Genomic DNA, 18,759 nt, shown 5'->3' on the forward strand with positions numbered 1-18,759 from the left:
TTTCCTTAACCACCTCAGGGGATGGTGACTCCACTGCCTCCCTGGGCAACCTGTTCCAGCACATAACCACTCTTTCTGAGAAGAAAGTCTTTTCAGTATTCAACCTGAACCTCCCCTAGCGCAAACTTGAGGCCATTCACTCTAGTTCCTTCACTTGTTATGCGAGAGGAGAGACAACCCCTACCTCACCACAACCTACTTTCAGTCAGCTATAGAGAGCAGTAAGGTTTCCCCTGCTTCTCCTCATCTTCAGACTTAACAGTCCCAGTTCCCTCAGCTACTCCCTATACAAGTTGTGCTCCAGACTCTTCACAAGCTTTGTTGCCTTTCTCTGGACATGCTACAAAGCATTGATGTCTTTCTTGCAGTGAAGGGCATAAAATTGTTGTCATGTTCTGGTTATCTGTGCACATACTAATGGTACTGGATTCTGGACTGATTCCCAGGGAACACTGCTTGATTTTTATTTTTTTTTAAAGCAATTTCAGTTAACTAGTATTCCCTTAGCTTGTGGCAAGCTCAATTCATTCCCTGCAGGACAGGATAATGTTGCATGTTGACACCAGAGGAACGGCTGATATCCTGTGTACTGAGGATTATTGGCTCTCTCGTTTGTTTGTTGGGTGGTTTTTTTGGGGGGGCGGTTTTATGGTTCCTATAAGATTTACAGAGTGAACAAATAAATATCCAGTTTGGGCCTGGGAGCCCGACCTCATGCTAAGAATAGAATCCACTGATAGTAGACACTAAGATGCGCACAGTGAAAGCTTCAATTCAAGCACGGGTCTTTTCTGCATGCAACATTCAGGGGTCAGGAGATTCACATCAGTTAAAAAAAAAAAAGTTTCTTCTTTCTTTTGTGGAAACTGAGGCCTGAATGGCTAAATACTAAAACATGGCAGATCAACTTTGTCTTCTGGGTTTTTTTTTTTTGTTCCTTGTCAGCAGCAAGGAGGTGTGCCACACAGATGGCAGGCCCCACTGTCCTTACTCCTCCTTGTGTCTAGTTGCTTAATTGCATGCAAGAGAAGTTTACTTATGTGAAACTTCATTGAAAGCTTTTGTTGAGTGCTTTAACTGAGTGTCACCATGGCAGCAGGAAGGTAGCTGATCGGTTGAATGAAGTTTCATTTCAGAGTGGAATGCTGAAAATACTTGGGAACCACTTGTGTATCTGTGTTGAAGAAAGGATAGCTCAGGCTTTTGTTTTCCTTTTAAGGAAGATCTTTTAAGATGTGATACTAGCTAGGAAAAAAAAAGATTTTTTTGGTCTTTCATTATTTTTTCTTGTATTCTTGTGTAACCAAGCACCAGTAAAGTAAATCAGAGAATATAGAATGCATACTTATTTTCAGGGTCAAGATTGTTTCCTGCAGAGTTCTCCTTGTGAAAAGGTGTATCTTGCTATTTAGTTGAACATACTGGGAGAACACATCTTGTGATGCTAATTCTTAAAACAGATGAAAAAAAACCTTCTCTTTTACTTCATTAATTTTTTATTTAGATGACACACGTGCAGATTCCAGAAAACATTAAAGCTAAAGCTGTAAATGGCAGACTGTGCTGTTGACCATATGCCACATTGTACAGAAGTGGTTTGACTGTTTCAGGGCAATAGGATACAATCTTTGGCATGGGAAGAGAGAACTTAAAGCCTTGTCCCCTTCCAGATGCAGTTTAGGTAAACCTCATGTGGTGTTGTAGAAAACATGGACCACAGTCAGCTGTCTTTCCTTTCTTTTGTCTGTATTTTCAGTAAATTGAATGCAGTGTAACAGGTGATGTTTGGAAATGTACACCTGTTTCATGTAATTTCTGTTTCAACACAGAGTTTAAACCAAAGTGGGATGGATAAGATTGTTTACCCTAGCTGTCCTAACGGCTAATTTTTGCTGGTATAGGTAGCCTGGTGAACCTTTGTATGGACAATGAATGCTGGCCTTTTCTGGCTCTAGCTAAAACAAAATAAGCTAAACCAGCTGATTTGCTTCTTTCTGTTGCTTTTGCATCAGTTACAACTTGTGTTGACTTGGCGGTTCTTTTTTTTTAAATAATGAAAAAACAGAATCAGCTTGAAATAGCCATTGTGACAAAACATTATCTGAACTTGCGTTTTTTAAAAAAGTCTTTTGAGAATTTTCAGTATGCTGAAGAAATGTGGTCTTGGTCAGTTTACTGTTAGGGGAGTGTAGAACTGTTTGGAAAAAATGCAGAGAATGGATATTAGAAACTTATCTTAAATATTTGTTTTACTGAGAAAGGGCTCTGTAAGCCTGTCCCTGAATCTGTTACTAATCAATATTTTCATTAGTAATCTACTAGAATACAGTCTGTTTATTAAATTTGCAAATGAGACCAAGCAAGGAAGAATTTACACTCTCAGGGCTGGACTGAAATTAACAATGATACTAACTGTGCCAAATACTATCAGCTATAGAGACACAGGCTAGGAAAGAATTGGTTATTTATCAGTCCTTTAGAAAAGTGTTTGTAGGGAGCCTACAAACAGGAGGGTAGTCAACTCTTTACAGGGGTAGATAATGGCAGGAGAAGGGGAAATGGTTTTAAAGTTGAGGGAGGGAAGATTGAGGTTAGATATCAGGGGGAAGTTCTTTACAGAGAGAGTGGTGAGGTGCTGGAACAGGCTGCCCAGAGAGGCTGTGGATGCCCTGTCCCTGGAGGTGTTCAAGGCCAGATTGGATGGGGCCCTGGGCAGCCTGGTCTAGTATTAAATGGGGAGGTTGGTGGCCCTGCATGTGACAGGGGGCATTGGAGCCTGATGGTCTTTGAGGTCCCTTCCAACCCAGGCCGTTCTATGATTCTGTAGCAAAGTACAAGCTGAATATGAAACAATCACAGGATACTTTCTTCAAAAAAGAGAAACATCTTGGAGTGTGGTAATGAAGTTATTCACAAAATATCTGAAATACTTTATTTAGCTTTTCTCTTAATTAAAGTATCAATTTGCTCCCTGCATTTAAAAAAGAACTCCAAAAAAGGTAAAGAAAAGTTCAGGGGTCTTATTTATTTTCCACAAAAGCTGTGTTTCTTCCTAGAATCTGGAGCTGTCTGGTCAAATGCAGTAAAATCTAGGAGATCCTTTTACAGGATCTTTGAGGATAAGTGTTCACGGTCTGTTTGGGATTGGAGGACAGAATAAATGAATGCTTAAAGTCCCTACAGTGCTGTTTTGGTGCTTTCTTTATGAATGCAGTTAGCTGAGAAACTCGCCTTCAATGGAATTAGAAAGGAGGTGGGTTAAGGAAAAAGAGGGAAACTATTTAATAGAAAAAGGATCTAATGTTCATTGTGCATGTTTGTATGGCAACCTTTATTTTTCCTTCTAAATAATACTTTGTTCTGACAAAACTGTGTCTGTTCATTGAATGTTAGAACTAATTAGAGCTTTGATTATATGATGACTGCTGACTGTTTTCAAGTTCTTGGAATCATCTGGTAATGAAGGGTGTTGACTCTAAGCTGGTTTGTGGAGGGAGGATTGGTACAACGTAGGAGAAGCATCTGGTTCCAGACCTAGTGGTGTTTTCCAAAAGGATAAGTCTCAAATGTCTAGAATTAAAACAAAGCATGAAAAATAAATGTGAATTAATTGTATGCAAGCTTCTTGCATTCAACTTTAAGAACTTATAATACTTCGTACTGTAATATTTGCTGAATGTATAATTTCCTTAACCTAAATCTGGACACTCTTGATAATAGCAGAGTGCTTTCCAGTCCTCCCTCATGATTAATGCCTCCAAGGGGAAGTTGAAAACTTTAATTTCCTTGATTTACTTCAGAATAGAGTGGGGGAGATTAAACCTGTACAGGAGTTGATGCTGCTTTTCTTTTTTTTCAGGTCAGCAGTTGCTTTAGTTGACTTTAGGAAACTAGAATTTCCTTCAGCTCTGAAGGGAAGTGTGTTGTTTCGCTGTATCCTCACTCAATTTCATCTTCAATATTAGATTCTGGTTAATAAATACAGTGAGGAATGTAAATCAGGCTTACATTTTCCTTCTTCCTTCTGCTTTTTAAAGAGAAGGACTGTGTCAGTTCTTGACCTGCAGAACTGTCTACTTGAAACTCTTGATCATTCATAAAAGCTATCAGAAATTGCTTTTTTGTCAAGATGAAAGGTGACCAGCATTAATTTAGTTGCTGGTTATTACTTGGCAAGAAGAGCTAACTGCTGATTCTTTTAAGTCATTAATATTTAATGTGATGTTTCTTTGGCAATTGAGAATTTGAAACACCTCCCCCTGTTATTTTCTGTGTGGTATTGAAACACTCATGGTTTTGGGTAGTGTATTCTACAGGGAAGTTTCTTAACTTAAGTCTACTATCAAACCATTTATCTTCTGACTATCTGTTCATACTGGCTTTTACTGAGGGTTTCTTTAAGTGTCCAGACTAAATGGCAGGGGAGTTTGGGTGTGGGGAGACTATTCATCTTGGAAAAACTGTCATTTAAGATATGGAGAATGGAAAAAAAGTTCAACTGAGGAAGTACCTAGAATTCTTTTCGTAAGACATGAGCTGCAAACTTCACCTGTCTCTGCCAGCAAACTTAAGCAGTTTATAACTTAAATGTTTAGTTTTGTTGTCTGTGTAAACTGTTAGCAAGTGTAAGCTCAGGTACCATTTGAATTGCACAATTCTTCATGAACAAGTCTGTTGATTGCAGAGCTAATATATCACCAGAGTGGAAGCTTAAATGTCAGAGACGTTTGCCACAAATTTCATGGTGACAGCTCTCAAAATTATAAAATAAACTAATTTTATTTCCCTTTGTAGATAATAGGGGGATGCTCTGTTCATTACTTGAGACCATTGTTAAATATAGTCTTTGATAACTGCGTACTCAAAACTACTGTGGTCGCTGATGGGGTTTTAATAAACATAAGCACATAGCTACATCAGCAATTTACAGTGGGGGTAAACTGTTGAGTGTGTTGCCTTTTATTAGGTACTGAGCAGTAAATGCCCATCTGATCACTGCTACCCCATCACACTTGTGAGTCCGATTTAAATGGATGGTGCGTCATCTTGAGGTGAAATCCCTCAGTGGTTTCTCACCTGTTTGGGTTTTTGTTTGCTTGTTGGATTTGGTATTTTTTTGCTTCTTTGAGTTACTACATAAGTATGCAGTCTGAACTTGAGGAATTTTACCCAGTCTTCAGTAAATCTTGTGATTCTGGCCTCTTTGTCTGCCAGTGAAAATCCAGGAGAAGATACTTCGCAACACGGTTGTCTTTAATAATGTCTTGTGGTTCAGAACTTAATTGACATGAGAGGGAGGAGTAAAATAGTTGGGAAAAATACTCAACTACAGCAGTATCAACAGTGAGGCAGAAATGGCTTCTGTGCAGTGACAGAAGGAGTCATTAGGCTGCATTTTAAAAGTAATTGGTTGTCATACACAAGTGCTTATCTGTGTGTTAAGCTGGGCAGTGTAACAGCTTCTAGCAAGTGGAAAAAGAATCAGTAGTTGAGGAGCAAAAAGAATACATTTCCTCCCAAAGTACTGGGCTTCTTGATTTGTTCTGACTTACCTGTCAGTGTCGATAGCTGTATGATGTTATTTAACCAGAATGTTTCAAAAGGGATAACAAGAAAGACTTCTAACTGAAACTGAAGACACTGAGCAAGATGCTTAGAAAGTAGTAAGGTAGCTGTAACAGTGTGAGGAAGATGGGTTTGTTTTCTTTCACTAAGTGACGCTCAACTAAATTATGAAAGACATCTCTAAACTCATTGTATGCTTATGGACAAATAATTTTATATAGCATAAAATATGACTTTTATTAGCATAATAGTAATGCAAGTGTTTTTCTGGGGTTCTATTTTGTTTCTATTTTTTGTTGGTTTTTTTTTTTTTTTTCCAACTTTTTTTGCTTAGTTAAATTACAGACTTTGTTAATTTTAGAATCATTGTCTTTTTGTATGTGGAATTTCTAACAGACTTGGTATGGTTTCACAGTTTGTGTATTTGGGAATATTGTAGCCTGGGCTCCTGTTACTGCTTCTGTGTGATCTTGCTCAATACTGCTAAGACATGGATCTTATTTTCTTTTTTTCCATCTAGCTTCTCTTTTATCTGAAAATAGCTTTGGTTACTGAAGAATTGTAACTATAAACTTGTTGATTATGAATGTATGTTTTACTGTGTTTGTTTCTCATAGGGCTGTGTTTTCTACCCTAAGGTTACTGTCTGTATCTTAAACTTTTCTTACTAAGTGCGAGTACATAGGGCCTTCTCAGACAAGTAAAACTTGCTTGTGCTTTGATTTTGTTAGACGCAGGTCGGTTTTGATATTGAGGCCATGCAAATATGGCAGTACAGGAGTTTGTCCAACAGAGCTTAATTTACCTGACACTTTTGTACTTTTTGTGTACTTTTGTACTTTTGTAATTATACATTTACAGATTCAAAGTGATCGTTTCCGGGCTGTTTGAAGTAAAGTGGTTTCTATCTGTACCTGTTTGATATATATTTCTCCTTATAAAACTTAGCAATAATGACACTTGCTTTTGTTTTTCCTTCACATCGTGAGTGATGGAGAGGCTAGGTGTATTTGGTGCCTATAATATCATCTATACTTAGATCAGGCCTGTGTATTTCAAGACCTCATCTCTATTTGTGAATTTAAGGCAGTATTTTTATCAACATAACCCTTCCAAATCTGGAATGTGAAATAAAACAATATAGGATGCTATTAAACTCTGCTTGAATTTGTGTCCTGGAATGTTACCTTCAAACCTCTGCAGCTTTTTTTTTTTTTTTATCATAAAAACGTTTTGTGAAAACATAATTTGAACAAATGCTGTTTTTGTTAAACTTCTCATGCAGATGCTTGGCTGGCACATCTAATTAAAATGCTTTTTTTTTTACAGGGTGAGTCAGGCTTTTAATTTCACAGCAGCAAATTGTTTCCAATTCTAGTTCTGTCCAAAACAGTCCAGTTATTCTCCGAAACATAATGCTTGTGTCTCATACGTAATGCTGACTACTGGTTGAACTATGCAAGTGCAATTCAACTTTTTTTTTTTTACATTCGTTCTTTTAAACTGCTTAACCTTTCTGATAAATGTGACTGATAATTTTATTCTGGTTCCTATTAGTGGAATACTTAAGTGAAATAAAAAATGAAAGCTAAAATAAGTCTTCTGTAATAATACAGCTACTGAACATACGTTATTAAAGAAAAAGAAACAAACTCATAATTAGAACCAAGTATAATTAACTTAGCCCATAAGCTTGAGTTATTTCTTTTCCTCCCGCATTTCTTAAGTACCCTATACAACAAGGATGTTTCAGAAGCCCCTGTATTTGTAATTAATAACTATCAGTGCATGTATGCAAGCATGCCTTGATGGATAAGTGTAGTGCTTAAGTGTCAGCTGACATTTACCCTTGGTTAATGTTCTGTTCTTGCTCTGAAAGTCTATACAGATAAAGCTAATTTGAATCTGTTTACATAACTCTGTCTTACAGCCTAATTTTAGGGGAAAAAAAGCCACTGCTTGTCTTGAAGTGTGTCTTTTGGGTATCACATGTTTCCTAAAGCATTTCCTGAAGATGCAGTAGAACTCAGATTTATTGAAAAGCTTTTAGAACTTGTATCTCTTATTCCTCTGTCTTGTGTCCTGTCTTACTGTAGTGACTGAAAATACCATTCCATTTCTCTGGGAAATCTTTGTCTTTTCAGTGTGTGTCGGGAGTATTTTCAGAATGGAGGGAAAAGAAAAGCACTTGAGAAAGATGAGAAGAGAGCACTTCTTGCTTCTAAGACCACTCCAGCCTTAAATGTTTCCCAGCCTCCCAAGATTGAAGACCCCTTATCAAACTTTGGCTTGACAAATCATGAAGCTATAACAGAAGAGTAAGTTATACTTGTTTTCCAGACTTTTCTTTTTTCTTGTTGGGACTTACTTGGAAATTTTTTCATTATAATGTTAGATTGGTCTGATGCCGCTTTTTTTTTTTAATAGTAAAGAGGTTGGATTTTCTTGTGAATATGTCCACATTTCAAGAATAATTGAACTATAGTATAAATTTGGGTGGATGCTGTAAAGATTGCTCGAGAATGACAACTTAGTCATCATCGTTTAACTGTTAGAGTAATTTCACTTTTGTTTGTCATTACTGTGCAGTGCAATTTATATTAAAGCTTGAGGTGAAATAAAGCAGATGTTAATTAAGCTAGAATCTAATGACTGTTCAGTATTGTTGAAAAGTCAATTGCTTTTGTAAGTACTAAGTGCCAAATGTAAATAACAGAGTACTTAAAACTTTCTGTTCATAAATTATTGAGGAGAAACTCTCGATTCCAATTATACACTTCCAAAGCAATTTTGAATTTAACACTTAATTTTAAATATGGTAGCTTTCTGATGACTGTCTCTGCAGAAGTTGAATATTCTTTAGGTACTTCGCTAATAGGTTTTAATTTTGTTTTTTGATTTTTCACTCGAGTAAGAATTTTATTTTTGGGATTCATTAGTAGCTTTTTTTTTTTTTTTTTTTTCCAGTTACAGTCTCACCCTATTTTTTCTTGAATTATATGGGTCATGTTTTGGCAAACATGACTTGCAAAAGGCATGAAGATCTCAAATGCTTAAATGTTTGAATAGTTAAAATGCTGACCCCAATGTTGTTCTGTGTTCTGAGCAACCAAGAAGATATTGCCACAGAATCACACAAGCAGCAAGGTTGCCTGAACACCTCCAGGGTCAGCAACTCCACCACCTCCCTGGGCAGCCCTTTCCAGTGCCTGACCACTCTTTCAGAAAAGTAGTATTTAGATGAAATGAAGAATGAAGGTAGTGGCTTCCCATAAGCAGCTCTTTCTCCTCTTGGTAGTGTTCACTTTGCTAACTCAGCCTAAACATGAATATATGTTTTTAATAAGAACCACCAAGCACTTTGATGCAAAGGGTTGATGAGATGTTAATTCCTCATGCCATCTCAAAAACTCTAGCATTTGGTAACGCAAGATGCTTCTGTTACTACAAGTGGCAGATTGGTACTGACTTGTTTAAATCAATAGGTTTGATCATACACTACTTGAAGTTGACCTGTTTGTGCTGTGAGATCTTATCATGATGAAGCACAAGCTTTCTCTCTGCTTATGCTTTATATTCATACTTTGAAGGGCCAACTTCACAAGCTTCATCTTGCTACCAGAAATCTGTAGTCTTATCTCTTGATTTGTGTGTACAGAAAGTATTTAATACAGAACTTTTTATTTCATAACTTAAAAAGTATTTATCAATACCATGACCTATTTTCCATTGCCCTTCTCAAGACCTGGAGTAGGCAACACGTGATAGTTAAGGTAGTAGTAGATTTTAGTAGTTATACAGACCTTATAGCAACAATGTAATGTATTCAGCAAGCTAGTCCTTCCTAGGGGGTACCTTTATGAGTGGATGTTACTGAAAACTTTGAGACATGCCTGTGTTGCCAGTCAGAGCCAGTTGTACAGCTTTGTTCTGCTCTTTTGGCAATAGCACAGGACCTCTGAATTTTCATTCTCCTCCCATCCTTGGATAAATTGTAGCTTAATAATCAAAAACTGCAAACTGGGAGTCTGACCCTTGAAGTATTAATGTTTTCTTTTTCTGCCTGTATATAATGCATTAGAGAACCATGCGTTCAGAAAATCATGGGGGTTGGAGGGGACCTCTGGAGATCTATTCCAACCCTCTGCTGAAGCAGGATCCCTAGCGTAGGTCACACAGGAAAGTGTCTGAGTGGGTTTTGAATATCTCCAAAGAAGGACCAAAACCTCTCTAGTTCAAGATGTGCTTGGAGATTACCTACAGTGCAGTGTACTTCCTTTGCTTTTAATGTTAGCTGCCTTGACTGAAAATCATTAGGAAATGAGTTTGAAGGGTGATTATCAATGAATTTAGCAAGACTGTCTTTGTAACACAGTAATTGGATCAGTGACTGTCACCTAGATGACAGTTATGTTCTTACTGAGGAATCTGACTTGAGAGCCATGCTGAAAGAAGCAGATGTCTGAGCTGCTGAAGAACTTCACAATTATTTAAAGCACCTAACTAGGATCCTGTTCTCATTTATAACTGGCAGCTTAAGAACTGCTAATAAGCAATTTTGAGGGACAGTGAAACCTGACAAGCAGCAGGAAAGTCAAAACATAAGTGAGTATGTGAATCTGCTGCTTTTTTAGATCCCAAAGTATATTTGCATTGATCTTAGAGTCTGGTAGCCTTATCAGAGTAAAAGAGAGCCTATTAGAGTGAAAGAAATGTGTTTTCCTGGTCATATCTCTTGGATCCATTGTCTATTGGTGTAGAAGAGAGTTTCTGGCTTCTGCTCAGCATGCAATCCAGAGGTGTAGCTTTGCAAAGTGTGCCTTAATGCTGTCAGACATAGTTTGGGGTGTGCACCCTCCTCTCTGAGTCAGAAGCAACACTTGTAAGTTTTATAAGAAAAGGAAACTGAAAAATCAGTGTGGCTTTCTTTCACTCTAAGATAGGTGTAGTGGCATTCTCCCCACTTACAGAATTCTTTGTTATGTTACTTAATTTTAATCTGCTCAGATATTTAATGTCACCCTTTAGATGGAAAATTTTAAGTTTGCTAGAGGCTGTTGCTCTTTTATTTTTCTTAATGGGAAATCTTTCTGTGCTAGACTACAGTCAGAGTCTCTCTTTTGTTTTCTGTGGTCCCATGTGTCTCCAATTCTTTTGCTGTTAACATTAGAATGCACATGTGCATACTGACATGTGTTTGAATGAGAAAGTCTGCCATTAGTGTCTGCATCTGCAAAACAAGGACCACTGTTCTGAGAAGCTATATACTTTATACTTACACAGAGAAAGACACTACTTGACTTCAGCCTGTTCCTAATTTATTGCCACAAGGATCCAAAAGGTCCCCTGCATGACTCAATGTGATGCACAGATTAGATAGTGACTAGCATCCAAGTAGTGGGGGGAAAAAAAAAACTTGCTATCATCTTCATTCTGAAGTCTTTCTCAGTACTGACTGTGTTACAGGGTAATGCATGCAATTTTAACTCACTTAGAGGCACAGCCCTTTGCCTTGGTTGGTGCAGATAGTTTTGAAAGAAGTGATCCCTAGTTATCTTCTATATATAAACAAAATCTGTTCTGCTGAAGACTCCAAGGGTTCTTCTGTTTCTTCGGCATCTTCTCTGCAGTGGATCATTGAGAGTTAAGGAGGGGTTTTAGGAAGAACACAATAAATTTGGAGTGAACCTCAAGTAGTCATCCATTCTCAAAAATATTAGCTAAAATAAAAGAATACTTCAAGATATTTTGCAAGGAATATCTGAATGTTTTCATTTTTAGGGATTTTTTATTTACCTTGGAATACAGTTGTGTGTCCTCTGTCTTTGTTGAACTGATTAAGACATTTGACTTCAGATGCCCTTTAAAATGGTAGGTAGGTCATGAAGTGTTGTCAGTTTCTCTTTTGTACTCCTGAAATTTCAACTCTAATGACTTGTATGATTTAAACACCAATAAGTACCACAAAGAGGTAAGTAGGGAAACAAAACGATCAGCTTGAGTATTAGACACGTTACCATTTTATTAAAATACTATAAGTACACAAGGCATGGTACTGAAGGTGCTCTTAACAGAAACTCTTCAACTTAAGGATCATGTGCTTTACTGACCGAACTTGATTCTTTAGATATCCCAGCAATTCAAGTAATGCATTCACTTCTGTTAATCACTACAAAGATAATGCAAAAAAATTCTTGTAATTATCTGAAATTGTAATACAGAATACAGTTTCAAAAATAACATTTGATAAAACTGAGTTCTTGCTACTTCTTAGGTTGCTTCACTCCTTGGGGAAAATCAGATTGCTTGATGTTGGTAGCTGCTTTAATCCATTTCTGAAGTTTGAAGAATTTCTGACAGTTGGCATAGATATTGTTCCAGCTGTTGAGGTATGTAACACTTGCTATATTTGATATAAAGCTGATTGCCAGTGGTTCCAAAATAATAGCTGTAATTGTTTGGTTCTAAAAATAAGGAAAAAACCATCCTCGCTGTGAATCTTAATATTGCAAAAAACTTCAGTAGCTGTCTTGTTATGAAGTCTCAGATGAGTTCTTGAATCTTGAAAGCCATGAAAAAAATTTGAGTTGGTTTACGCTTAGGCATGGAGCTCCTGTAAGCTACGTTTTCTGACAAAGAAATAATCTCTGCCTATACTTTGCGAGTTTTTTTGTGGAGAGTCTAATAACTAGAAGTGCATTCTGAAGGGGATTTTGAGATTATTGCTGCAAATGCTAAACCTCAGTCCTGAGGACAAGATTAACGCTTAGGGCTGGTTCTATGGTAAGTAATATGTTTCTGATAAATTGTTTCACTATGTAGTAAGATTCCAAAATGCATTTTTTCTGCAATCGCGTCCCCTTTCTTGATCTTTTTCTGTCTTGATCTGACTTCTGTCAGTTGCAGTGGTATTTACTAACCAAGTAAAATGACAAAGCATAATAGAGTGAAAAGGTATGTAGAGGAATGCATTTCTGTCAGATAACATAAATCCTGTGACCTTACATATCTTGCCAGCTTCTAGGCTGAATTTTTCTAAAAGTTCAAAATGCAAATCAGCAGCCTTAGGTAGTAGCTCTTTAGATGTGGAGACTTACAAGTGGTTGTTTTTTTTTTTTGGTTAACTTGGAAGTTGTGCTACTTGCTGCAGTGTGGCTTACTTGCAAAGTGCTTGGCATTTTGTTCTGGTCACCAGATTTAGTCCACTAATGCATAATTCATCTCCAAACTTGTAAACAAAATTATAATGGAAGGTATTCCTGGAAAAAAAAACATGTGAACTCAAGCACATCTGCTGTAGTAAGCTGAGGCCCACTTCCAAACTAGAATTAATCCTGGTCTGTTCAAGATGACTGCTTTAAACTGTATCACCACCACAGTCACCTGAAAAAAATTGATCTCTTCTCCAGCAGTTGCTTCTGCTCATTTAAGATTTCAAAATACCAGCCAGAGGATTCTCACAGGAGTCAGTGTTGTTTTCTGACCTTAATAAATGAATAAATAAGTGGAGTAACAGAGCATTGAAGTCAAAGATAGAAGAACCTTTAAAATCTTCTAAATTTATCTGATATTTTAGATACCAAAATATTTTTTGAAACAAATGGAACCAGAGGCTTTTCAGGAGATCAGTTTGTTAAATAATGTTGAATAGAGGGTTAAATACTTCCTTAGGTTAATCCGTTTTCTTAATGTAAATTCTTCAGAGATAGATGTAGTAGTTGAGTACAATACTTCAGCTTATTTTAGGAGTATTGAAAATAATTGAAGAAAAACTAGGAGAGGAACTGAAGTGTTGTTTAATGAAAGAATGTGTTCCAACTGTTTGGAATCTGCGTGCTTTATATACAGAAACTGTGATGTGGAACTGTGATATGGATCATAGAATCATAGAATCACCAAGGTTGGAAAAGACCTAAAAGATCACCCAGTCCAACCGTTCACCTATTCCCAATAGCTCCTACTAAACCATGTCCCTCAACACAACGTCCAGCCTTTCCTTGAACACCCCCAGGCTCGGTGATTCCACCACCTCCCTGGGCAGTCCATTCCAGTGCCTGACCACCCTTTCTGGAAAGTAATACTTCCTCATGTCCAGCCTGAATCTCCCCTGCCGTAGCTTGAAACCATTCCCCCTGGTCCTATCACTAATGACACGAGAGAAGAGGCCGACCCCCAGCTCACTACAACCTCCCTTCAGGAAGTTATAGAGAGCAATAAGGTCTCCCCTGAGCCTCCTCTTCTCCAGGCTGAACATTCCCAGCTCCTTCAGCCTCTCCTCATATGGCCTGTGTTCCAGACCCCTCACCAGCTTTGTTGCCCTCCTTTGAACACGTTCCAGGGCCTCGATGTCTTTCTTGCAGTGAGGGGCCCAAAACTGGACACAGTAACGTGAAATTACTGTGATTAATTTCCACAGAATGTGGAAATATGTTTCTATTAAAAGTTCAAATTTCTATTAAAAGTTCAGGTTTGGTCATTTGGGGGCAGGTTGGGTGGAGCTGCACTGAAAGAGAAGTAAAACAGATTTCCTAGTGTTTTCATTGGCCACTCTTTCAAACACTGTATCTCTGGCAGATGTTCCAGAGAATAATTAGCTGCTGTTATTTTCTTACAGGAGTTTGGTTTGCTTGGTACAGGAAGGGAGAACAGCAAAATTGAAATGAACAGCAAATCTCAATTTTGTGAAAGTCCCAACAGAATTTCTTACTGCTGGAAAACAAGCTGACTATGCAGCAGATGTTGTATTGGAGTAAATGCAGTCTTAGGGGAAAAAGAAGTCTGGAATGGTACCAAACTTAAGAAAAAGATGAGCAGCATTTAGTTCTTAAATGTCAGTTTGTGCTCTGAAATATGAGTTCACTATTAAGATCAGCTCAAGAGTTGCACATCTAGACTTTAACAGCAAACCCCAGTTTAGCATCTAGCAGCATTTTTTTTCCTAACACTGCCTTGCAGAGTTTAGGATTCTACTTGCAGTGTACTTTAGTCATGAAATCACCTTCAACGTTATTTCTACTTAATTGTTCTGTGAATATCTTTCCACTACAAAGAAATATTTTCTGTCTCATTTTTTCAGTGATGTAAGTAACCTAAGTCCACAGCACTTTTATTCTGAAATTCTTACCTAGATATCCCAACGTTACTACTGTTAATTTCCTGTTTGAAATGTTAAAAGGAAGAATATTAAAATGTAAGCCTGCAGGTGTAGTAGTTGTAATTGAAATTCCTTGATCAAACAGAAATAATGACAATCTTTTTTTTTTTTTTTAAATTAGAACCACTGAATCACAATTTTTTTTTTTTTTTTTTTTTTTTTTTTTGCATGTTGCTTTATTCTTTCTCACTTTTATTGCAAACTGTCTGAAGAAAATGTGGTATTGTATACACAGGAATAATGTTATTTTCTATTTGGAAGGAAATGTACTTTTCAGTTGTTTTGTAAATATGTTTGCATTGTTGTTTTAAGTAATATTAAAAAAAGAACAAAACACATGCTATCAATAGTTTGAGGGGATATGAAAACACATAGGTCTGCCTCCACCTTTCATGTTCTCTGCAGAATTTTCTGTCTCATTTTTTTCACTGCATGCACTCTAGGCACTGATACCAACTTCTGTTCCTATCTTGTTGCAGCCTTTTATCTTAGCTTTTTTGGAAAGAAGTCATTTCTAGATTTTGATGAATGCGGAATGTCAAAACTTAAGCACAGTAAATAGCTTGATATTACTTTTGGGTGCTGTGTGATTGAAATTGTTACAAATGTACTCTTTTGTTGCTTTCATCTGACAGCTTGACCTCACAAACAATTAAAAGATGATTTTTAAGCTTTTCTCTGGCTAAACTCTGCATCTGCAGCAGTTAAAACATGTACATTCATCTCTATTACAAAGTGTGTAGTGTAAGTGTGCTTCAGCTTTCTGATACAGGGTGCCTTGCCACAGCTTCTTTTTGGTTTTGTGCAAGTAAGGAAGGTCAGTTTTTTCCAAGTGACACCAAACTATTAAACTTTTTGGAAATACCGAGGTATCAAATTTAATTTCATTATATTGATTTCCAGTTTATTTAAAAAATAATTTAAAAACAAACAAACAAAAAAATCTGGATTTGAATTGTTAAATTTGCATCATTTTCACTCTTGCCAACTTCAAATAGCATGGGATTCTGACAGTTAATAGGGGATATTCTATGCTTCCAGCATCTGGAGAAACAAAAGTAATGTACACCTATACAATTCTTTTTTTTTTTTTTTAAATCAGTTGAGATAGAAAGCAAAGTATCAAATCAGCAATCTCCATTTTTTTTTTCTGTTATTCTTTTTAATAAAAGCTTAATAAACAGTTCTCAGCTATGAAACCTCCACTGTGTTGCTGCACGTTTCAAATAGTTGTTGACAACTGTGAAAGCCAGTAATATCCGTGATTTTCAAATTGCCATTTTACTGTGTTTGACTTAATAGCATGAGGGATGTTCAGGGGACTTGAAATTTCCCTGAGGGAACAAAGAGAACATTACTGTTCATTCTCTGACTGTGAATTGTGCTTTTGCTCTTTAAGCTAACCTTGATGTTTGTTTGGATTTTTCTGTTCCACCAGAGCGTATACAAATGCGACTTCTTAAATCTTCAAATTCAGCAACCTCTTCAGCTGGCACAAGATGCTATAGATGCCTTTCTTAAGCAACTGAAAAATCCCATTGATTCTTTACCTGGAGAACTATTCCACGTTGTTGTTTTTTCACTCCTCCTCTCTTATTTTCCATCACCCTATCAGCGGTGGATATGCTGCAAGAAGGCACACGAACTTCTCGTATTAAATGGCTTATTGCTTGTAATAACTCCTGATTCATCTCATCAGAATCGTCGGGCTATGATGATGAAAAGCTGGAGAATTGCCATAGAATCCTTGGGTTTTAAACGCTTTAAGTATTCCAAGTTTTCTCATATGCACCTGATGGCTTTTAGGAAAACCTCCCTGCAAACAACAAGTGACTTAGTTAGCAGGAACTACCCTGGAATGTTGTATATCCCACAGGATTTCAACAGTATAGAGGATGAGGAGTATTCCAACACTTCCTGCTACATTCGATCAGACATGGAAGACGAACAGCTAGCTTACGGTTTTATGGAGCTACCTGATGCTCCTTATGACTCGGACTCTGGAGAAAGCCAGTCTAGTTCAATTCCTTTTTATGAGCTCGAAGATCCCGTATTGCTTCTAAGTTAATGTAGCAGTTGACGTGCTAAGTCAGACCTCTTGCTTAACTAATTTTGCTATACTAACATGGGCTCAACACACAACAGTGGTTTGCATAAAGAAAATGCAAAGGTTTACAGAGTTTGCTATTTTTTTCTACTTTGGAATTTTAAAATATATTCTTGTATGAGAGTGAAAAAAAGTTTTATGCAAGTGACTCTTGTCATAGCATAAATTGCTGTTACTTTCTTTAGAATATATATCACTAATTTTCTGCCAGAAAGGTACCATTCTTTTCTTTAGTGCTGTGAAGTGTGAATTCTATTTAATTTGCTAAATGTTGTTTCAATATTTTTAACTCTTAATGTGATTGAGCTTAAGGCACTGGAGTTGGTTGGCTTCTGAGAAGTAAATGTAGGAAGAACTAATTTGCACTTTAATTAAATGTGCAGATGGGTTAAGACACTTGGTTACACATGTCCCTACTTAATTACAGAACAAAACTTATTTCCAAAATTTGTTTCACTCTGGTTAAGCCTGGGCTGGAGAAACTGTAATGCACATTTGATTTTACTTTCATTGCTGCCCTCTTGAGATAACACCCAAACACTTGAATAGGTTAATCCAAAGTTACACACGCTGTGTAATTTCAATGCATAAGTAGCAGGTAGACGTGAGATTCCTAAAGAGATTACCCTGCACAAACAGAGGAGTATGGTACGTCTAGATGATTGTTTCACCTCAAAGCTGGAACATGAGTTTGCAGTTATATATGTGTACAAGCACTAACACATAACAGTATTTCCCTGATAATAGTGTTTTGTATTCTTTTCAAACTGTTTCGGGGTTGTGTTCTTTGATGTTGGGTTGTTGTTTTTGTGGGTTTTTTTGGTGGATTTTTGGGGGGATGGGGGAGGGGCAGGATGGTTGTTTTTTTTTTTTTTTGTCAGGTTTTAAAGTAAATTATTTATGTGTTTTAAAAACAACTTTAACTTGAGAAGCCTACAATTAAGGACAATTGTGGTAACTACAGACCAATTTTTGTTAAAAGGAACATAATTACACAAGTTTTTCAAGGCATACCTACATTTGCACAGTCGTATTCAGACCACAGAAGTGAAGTTAACATACACTGTTCTGTTTGCTTATTTGGACCTTAATTTTCTGTTTAGTCAAATAAAAACTCTGTAGCTATCTGAAAACTGATCTGCACTGTAAGAAGGTGGAACAAGCATTTTATGTTTATGAAGTTTTTTAACTTGTATAATAAATTTGTAAGTATTTTGCAGGAACAAAGAAATTCTTTTCAGCATTAATAATAGAGGAACCAGTATTAGTTTAGCTTAGATTGCCCTAATGACCAGAATTTACGAATTTAAATGTCAGGCTTTTAAATGGGTATGTAAGTGCCTATGACAAATGATTTGAAGTAGGTGCCGCATCATGGATTTAATACTGACTGCAGCAACATGATAGAAAATACTAATGTGGTTTCATAGGTGACTGAGATGAAATACACCTTACACCATATTAATCTATCGTGATATAATCATACAGCAGTTACCAGACAAACTGTGATGTTAGTGTGAATTTCAAAATTGCTGCAAAAATGAAACTTCTCCTTTCTATTGAAATTTTGCACTTGAAGTGTCAGTTTGACCTGTTTGTTTTTTTTCCTGTACAGTTTCCTACAGAAAGTCATACTGCACTGGTCCTACTTACACTCAGATGTGAACTGGACTGCAATACTTTATTCTTTAACATAAACTTTCTCTCTCTTTTCATATTTGACTCAAATTTGTTAATCAGTCTGATTGATACGGCTATATACAAACCAAACAGCTGTACTGCTTGTGTAATGTTTTATGGGAAGTACTCATCAAAAGAAATACACAATGAATTCAAAATCAGATATTACTTGGTGTTATCATCTAGTGCTTCACAACATCACTTTAACTAAAATAGTCCCCAATAGTTAGTCAGAATCTCTCTTTTTTTCACT

General features: G+C 36.8%; 1 protein-coding gene across 2 annotated transcripts in view; it reads left to right on the forward strand.

Annotated features, from left to right (window-relative positions):
• BMT2 (base methyltransferase of 25S rRNA 2 homolog) overlaps positions 1 to 17,646 on the forward strand; it is a 30,891-nt gene extending 13,245 nt beyond the window's left edge. For both annotated transcript variants that reach the window (XM_042872554.1, XM_042872555.1), the window contains exons 3-5: positions 7,710 to 7,883; positions 11,840 to 11,954; positions 16,158 to 17,646. In XM_042872554.1, the coding sequence (XP_042728488.1) occupies positions 7,710 to 7,883; positions 11,840 to 11,954; positions 16,158 to 16,787 (919 nt within the window). In that variant the 3' untranslated portion in view covers positions 16,788 to 17,646. The remainder of the gene's footprint in view (positions 1 to 7,709; positions 7,884 to 11,839; positions 11,955 to 16,157) is intronic.
• Positions 17,647 to 18,759: the final 1,113 nt, after the last annotated feature.

Source organism: Lagopus leucura, unplaced genomic scaffold (assembly GCF_019238085.1).
Source record: "Lagopus leucura isolate 7727_CA_CO unplaced genomic scaffold, USGS_WTPT01 Super-Scaffold_100008, whole genome shotgun sequence".
NCBI classification, from domain to species: domain Eukaryota; kingdom Metazoa; phylum Chordata; class Aves; order Galliformes; family Phasianidae; genus Lagopus; species Lagopus leucura.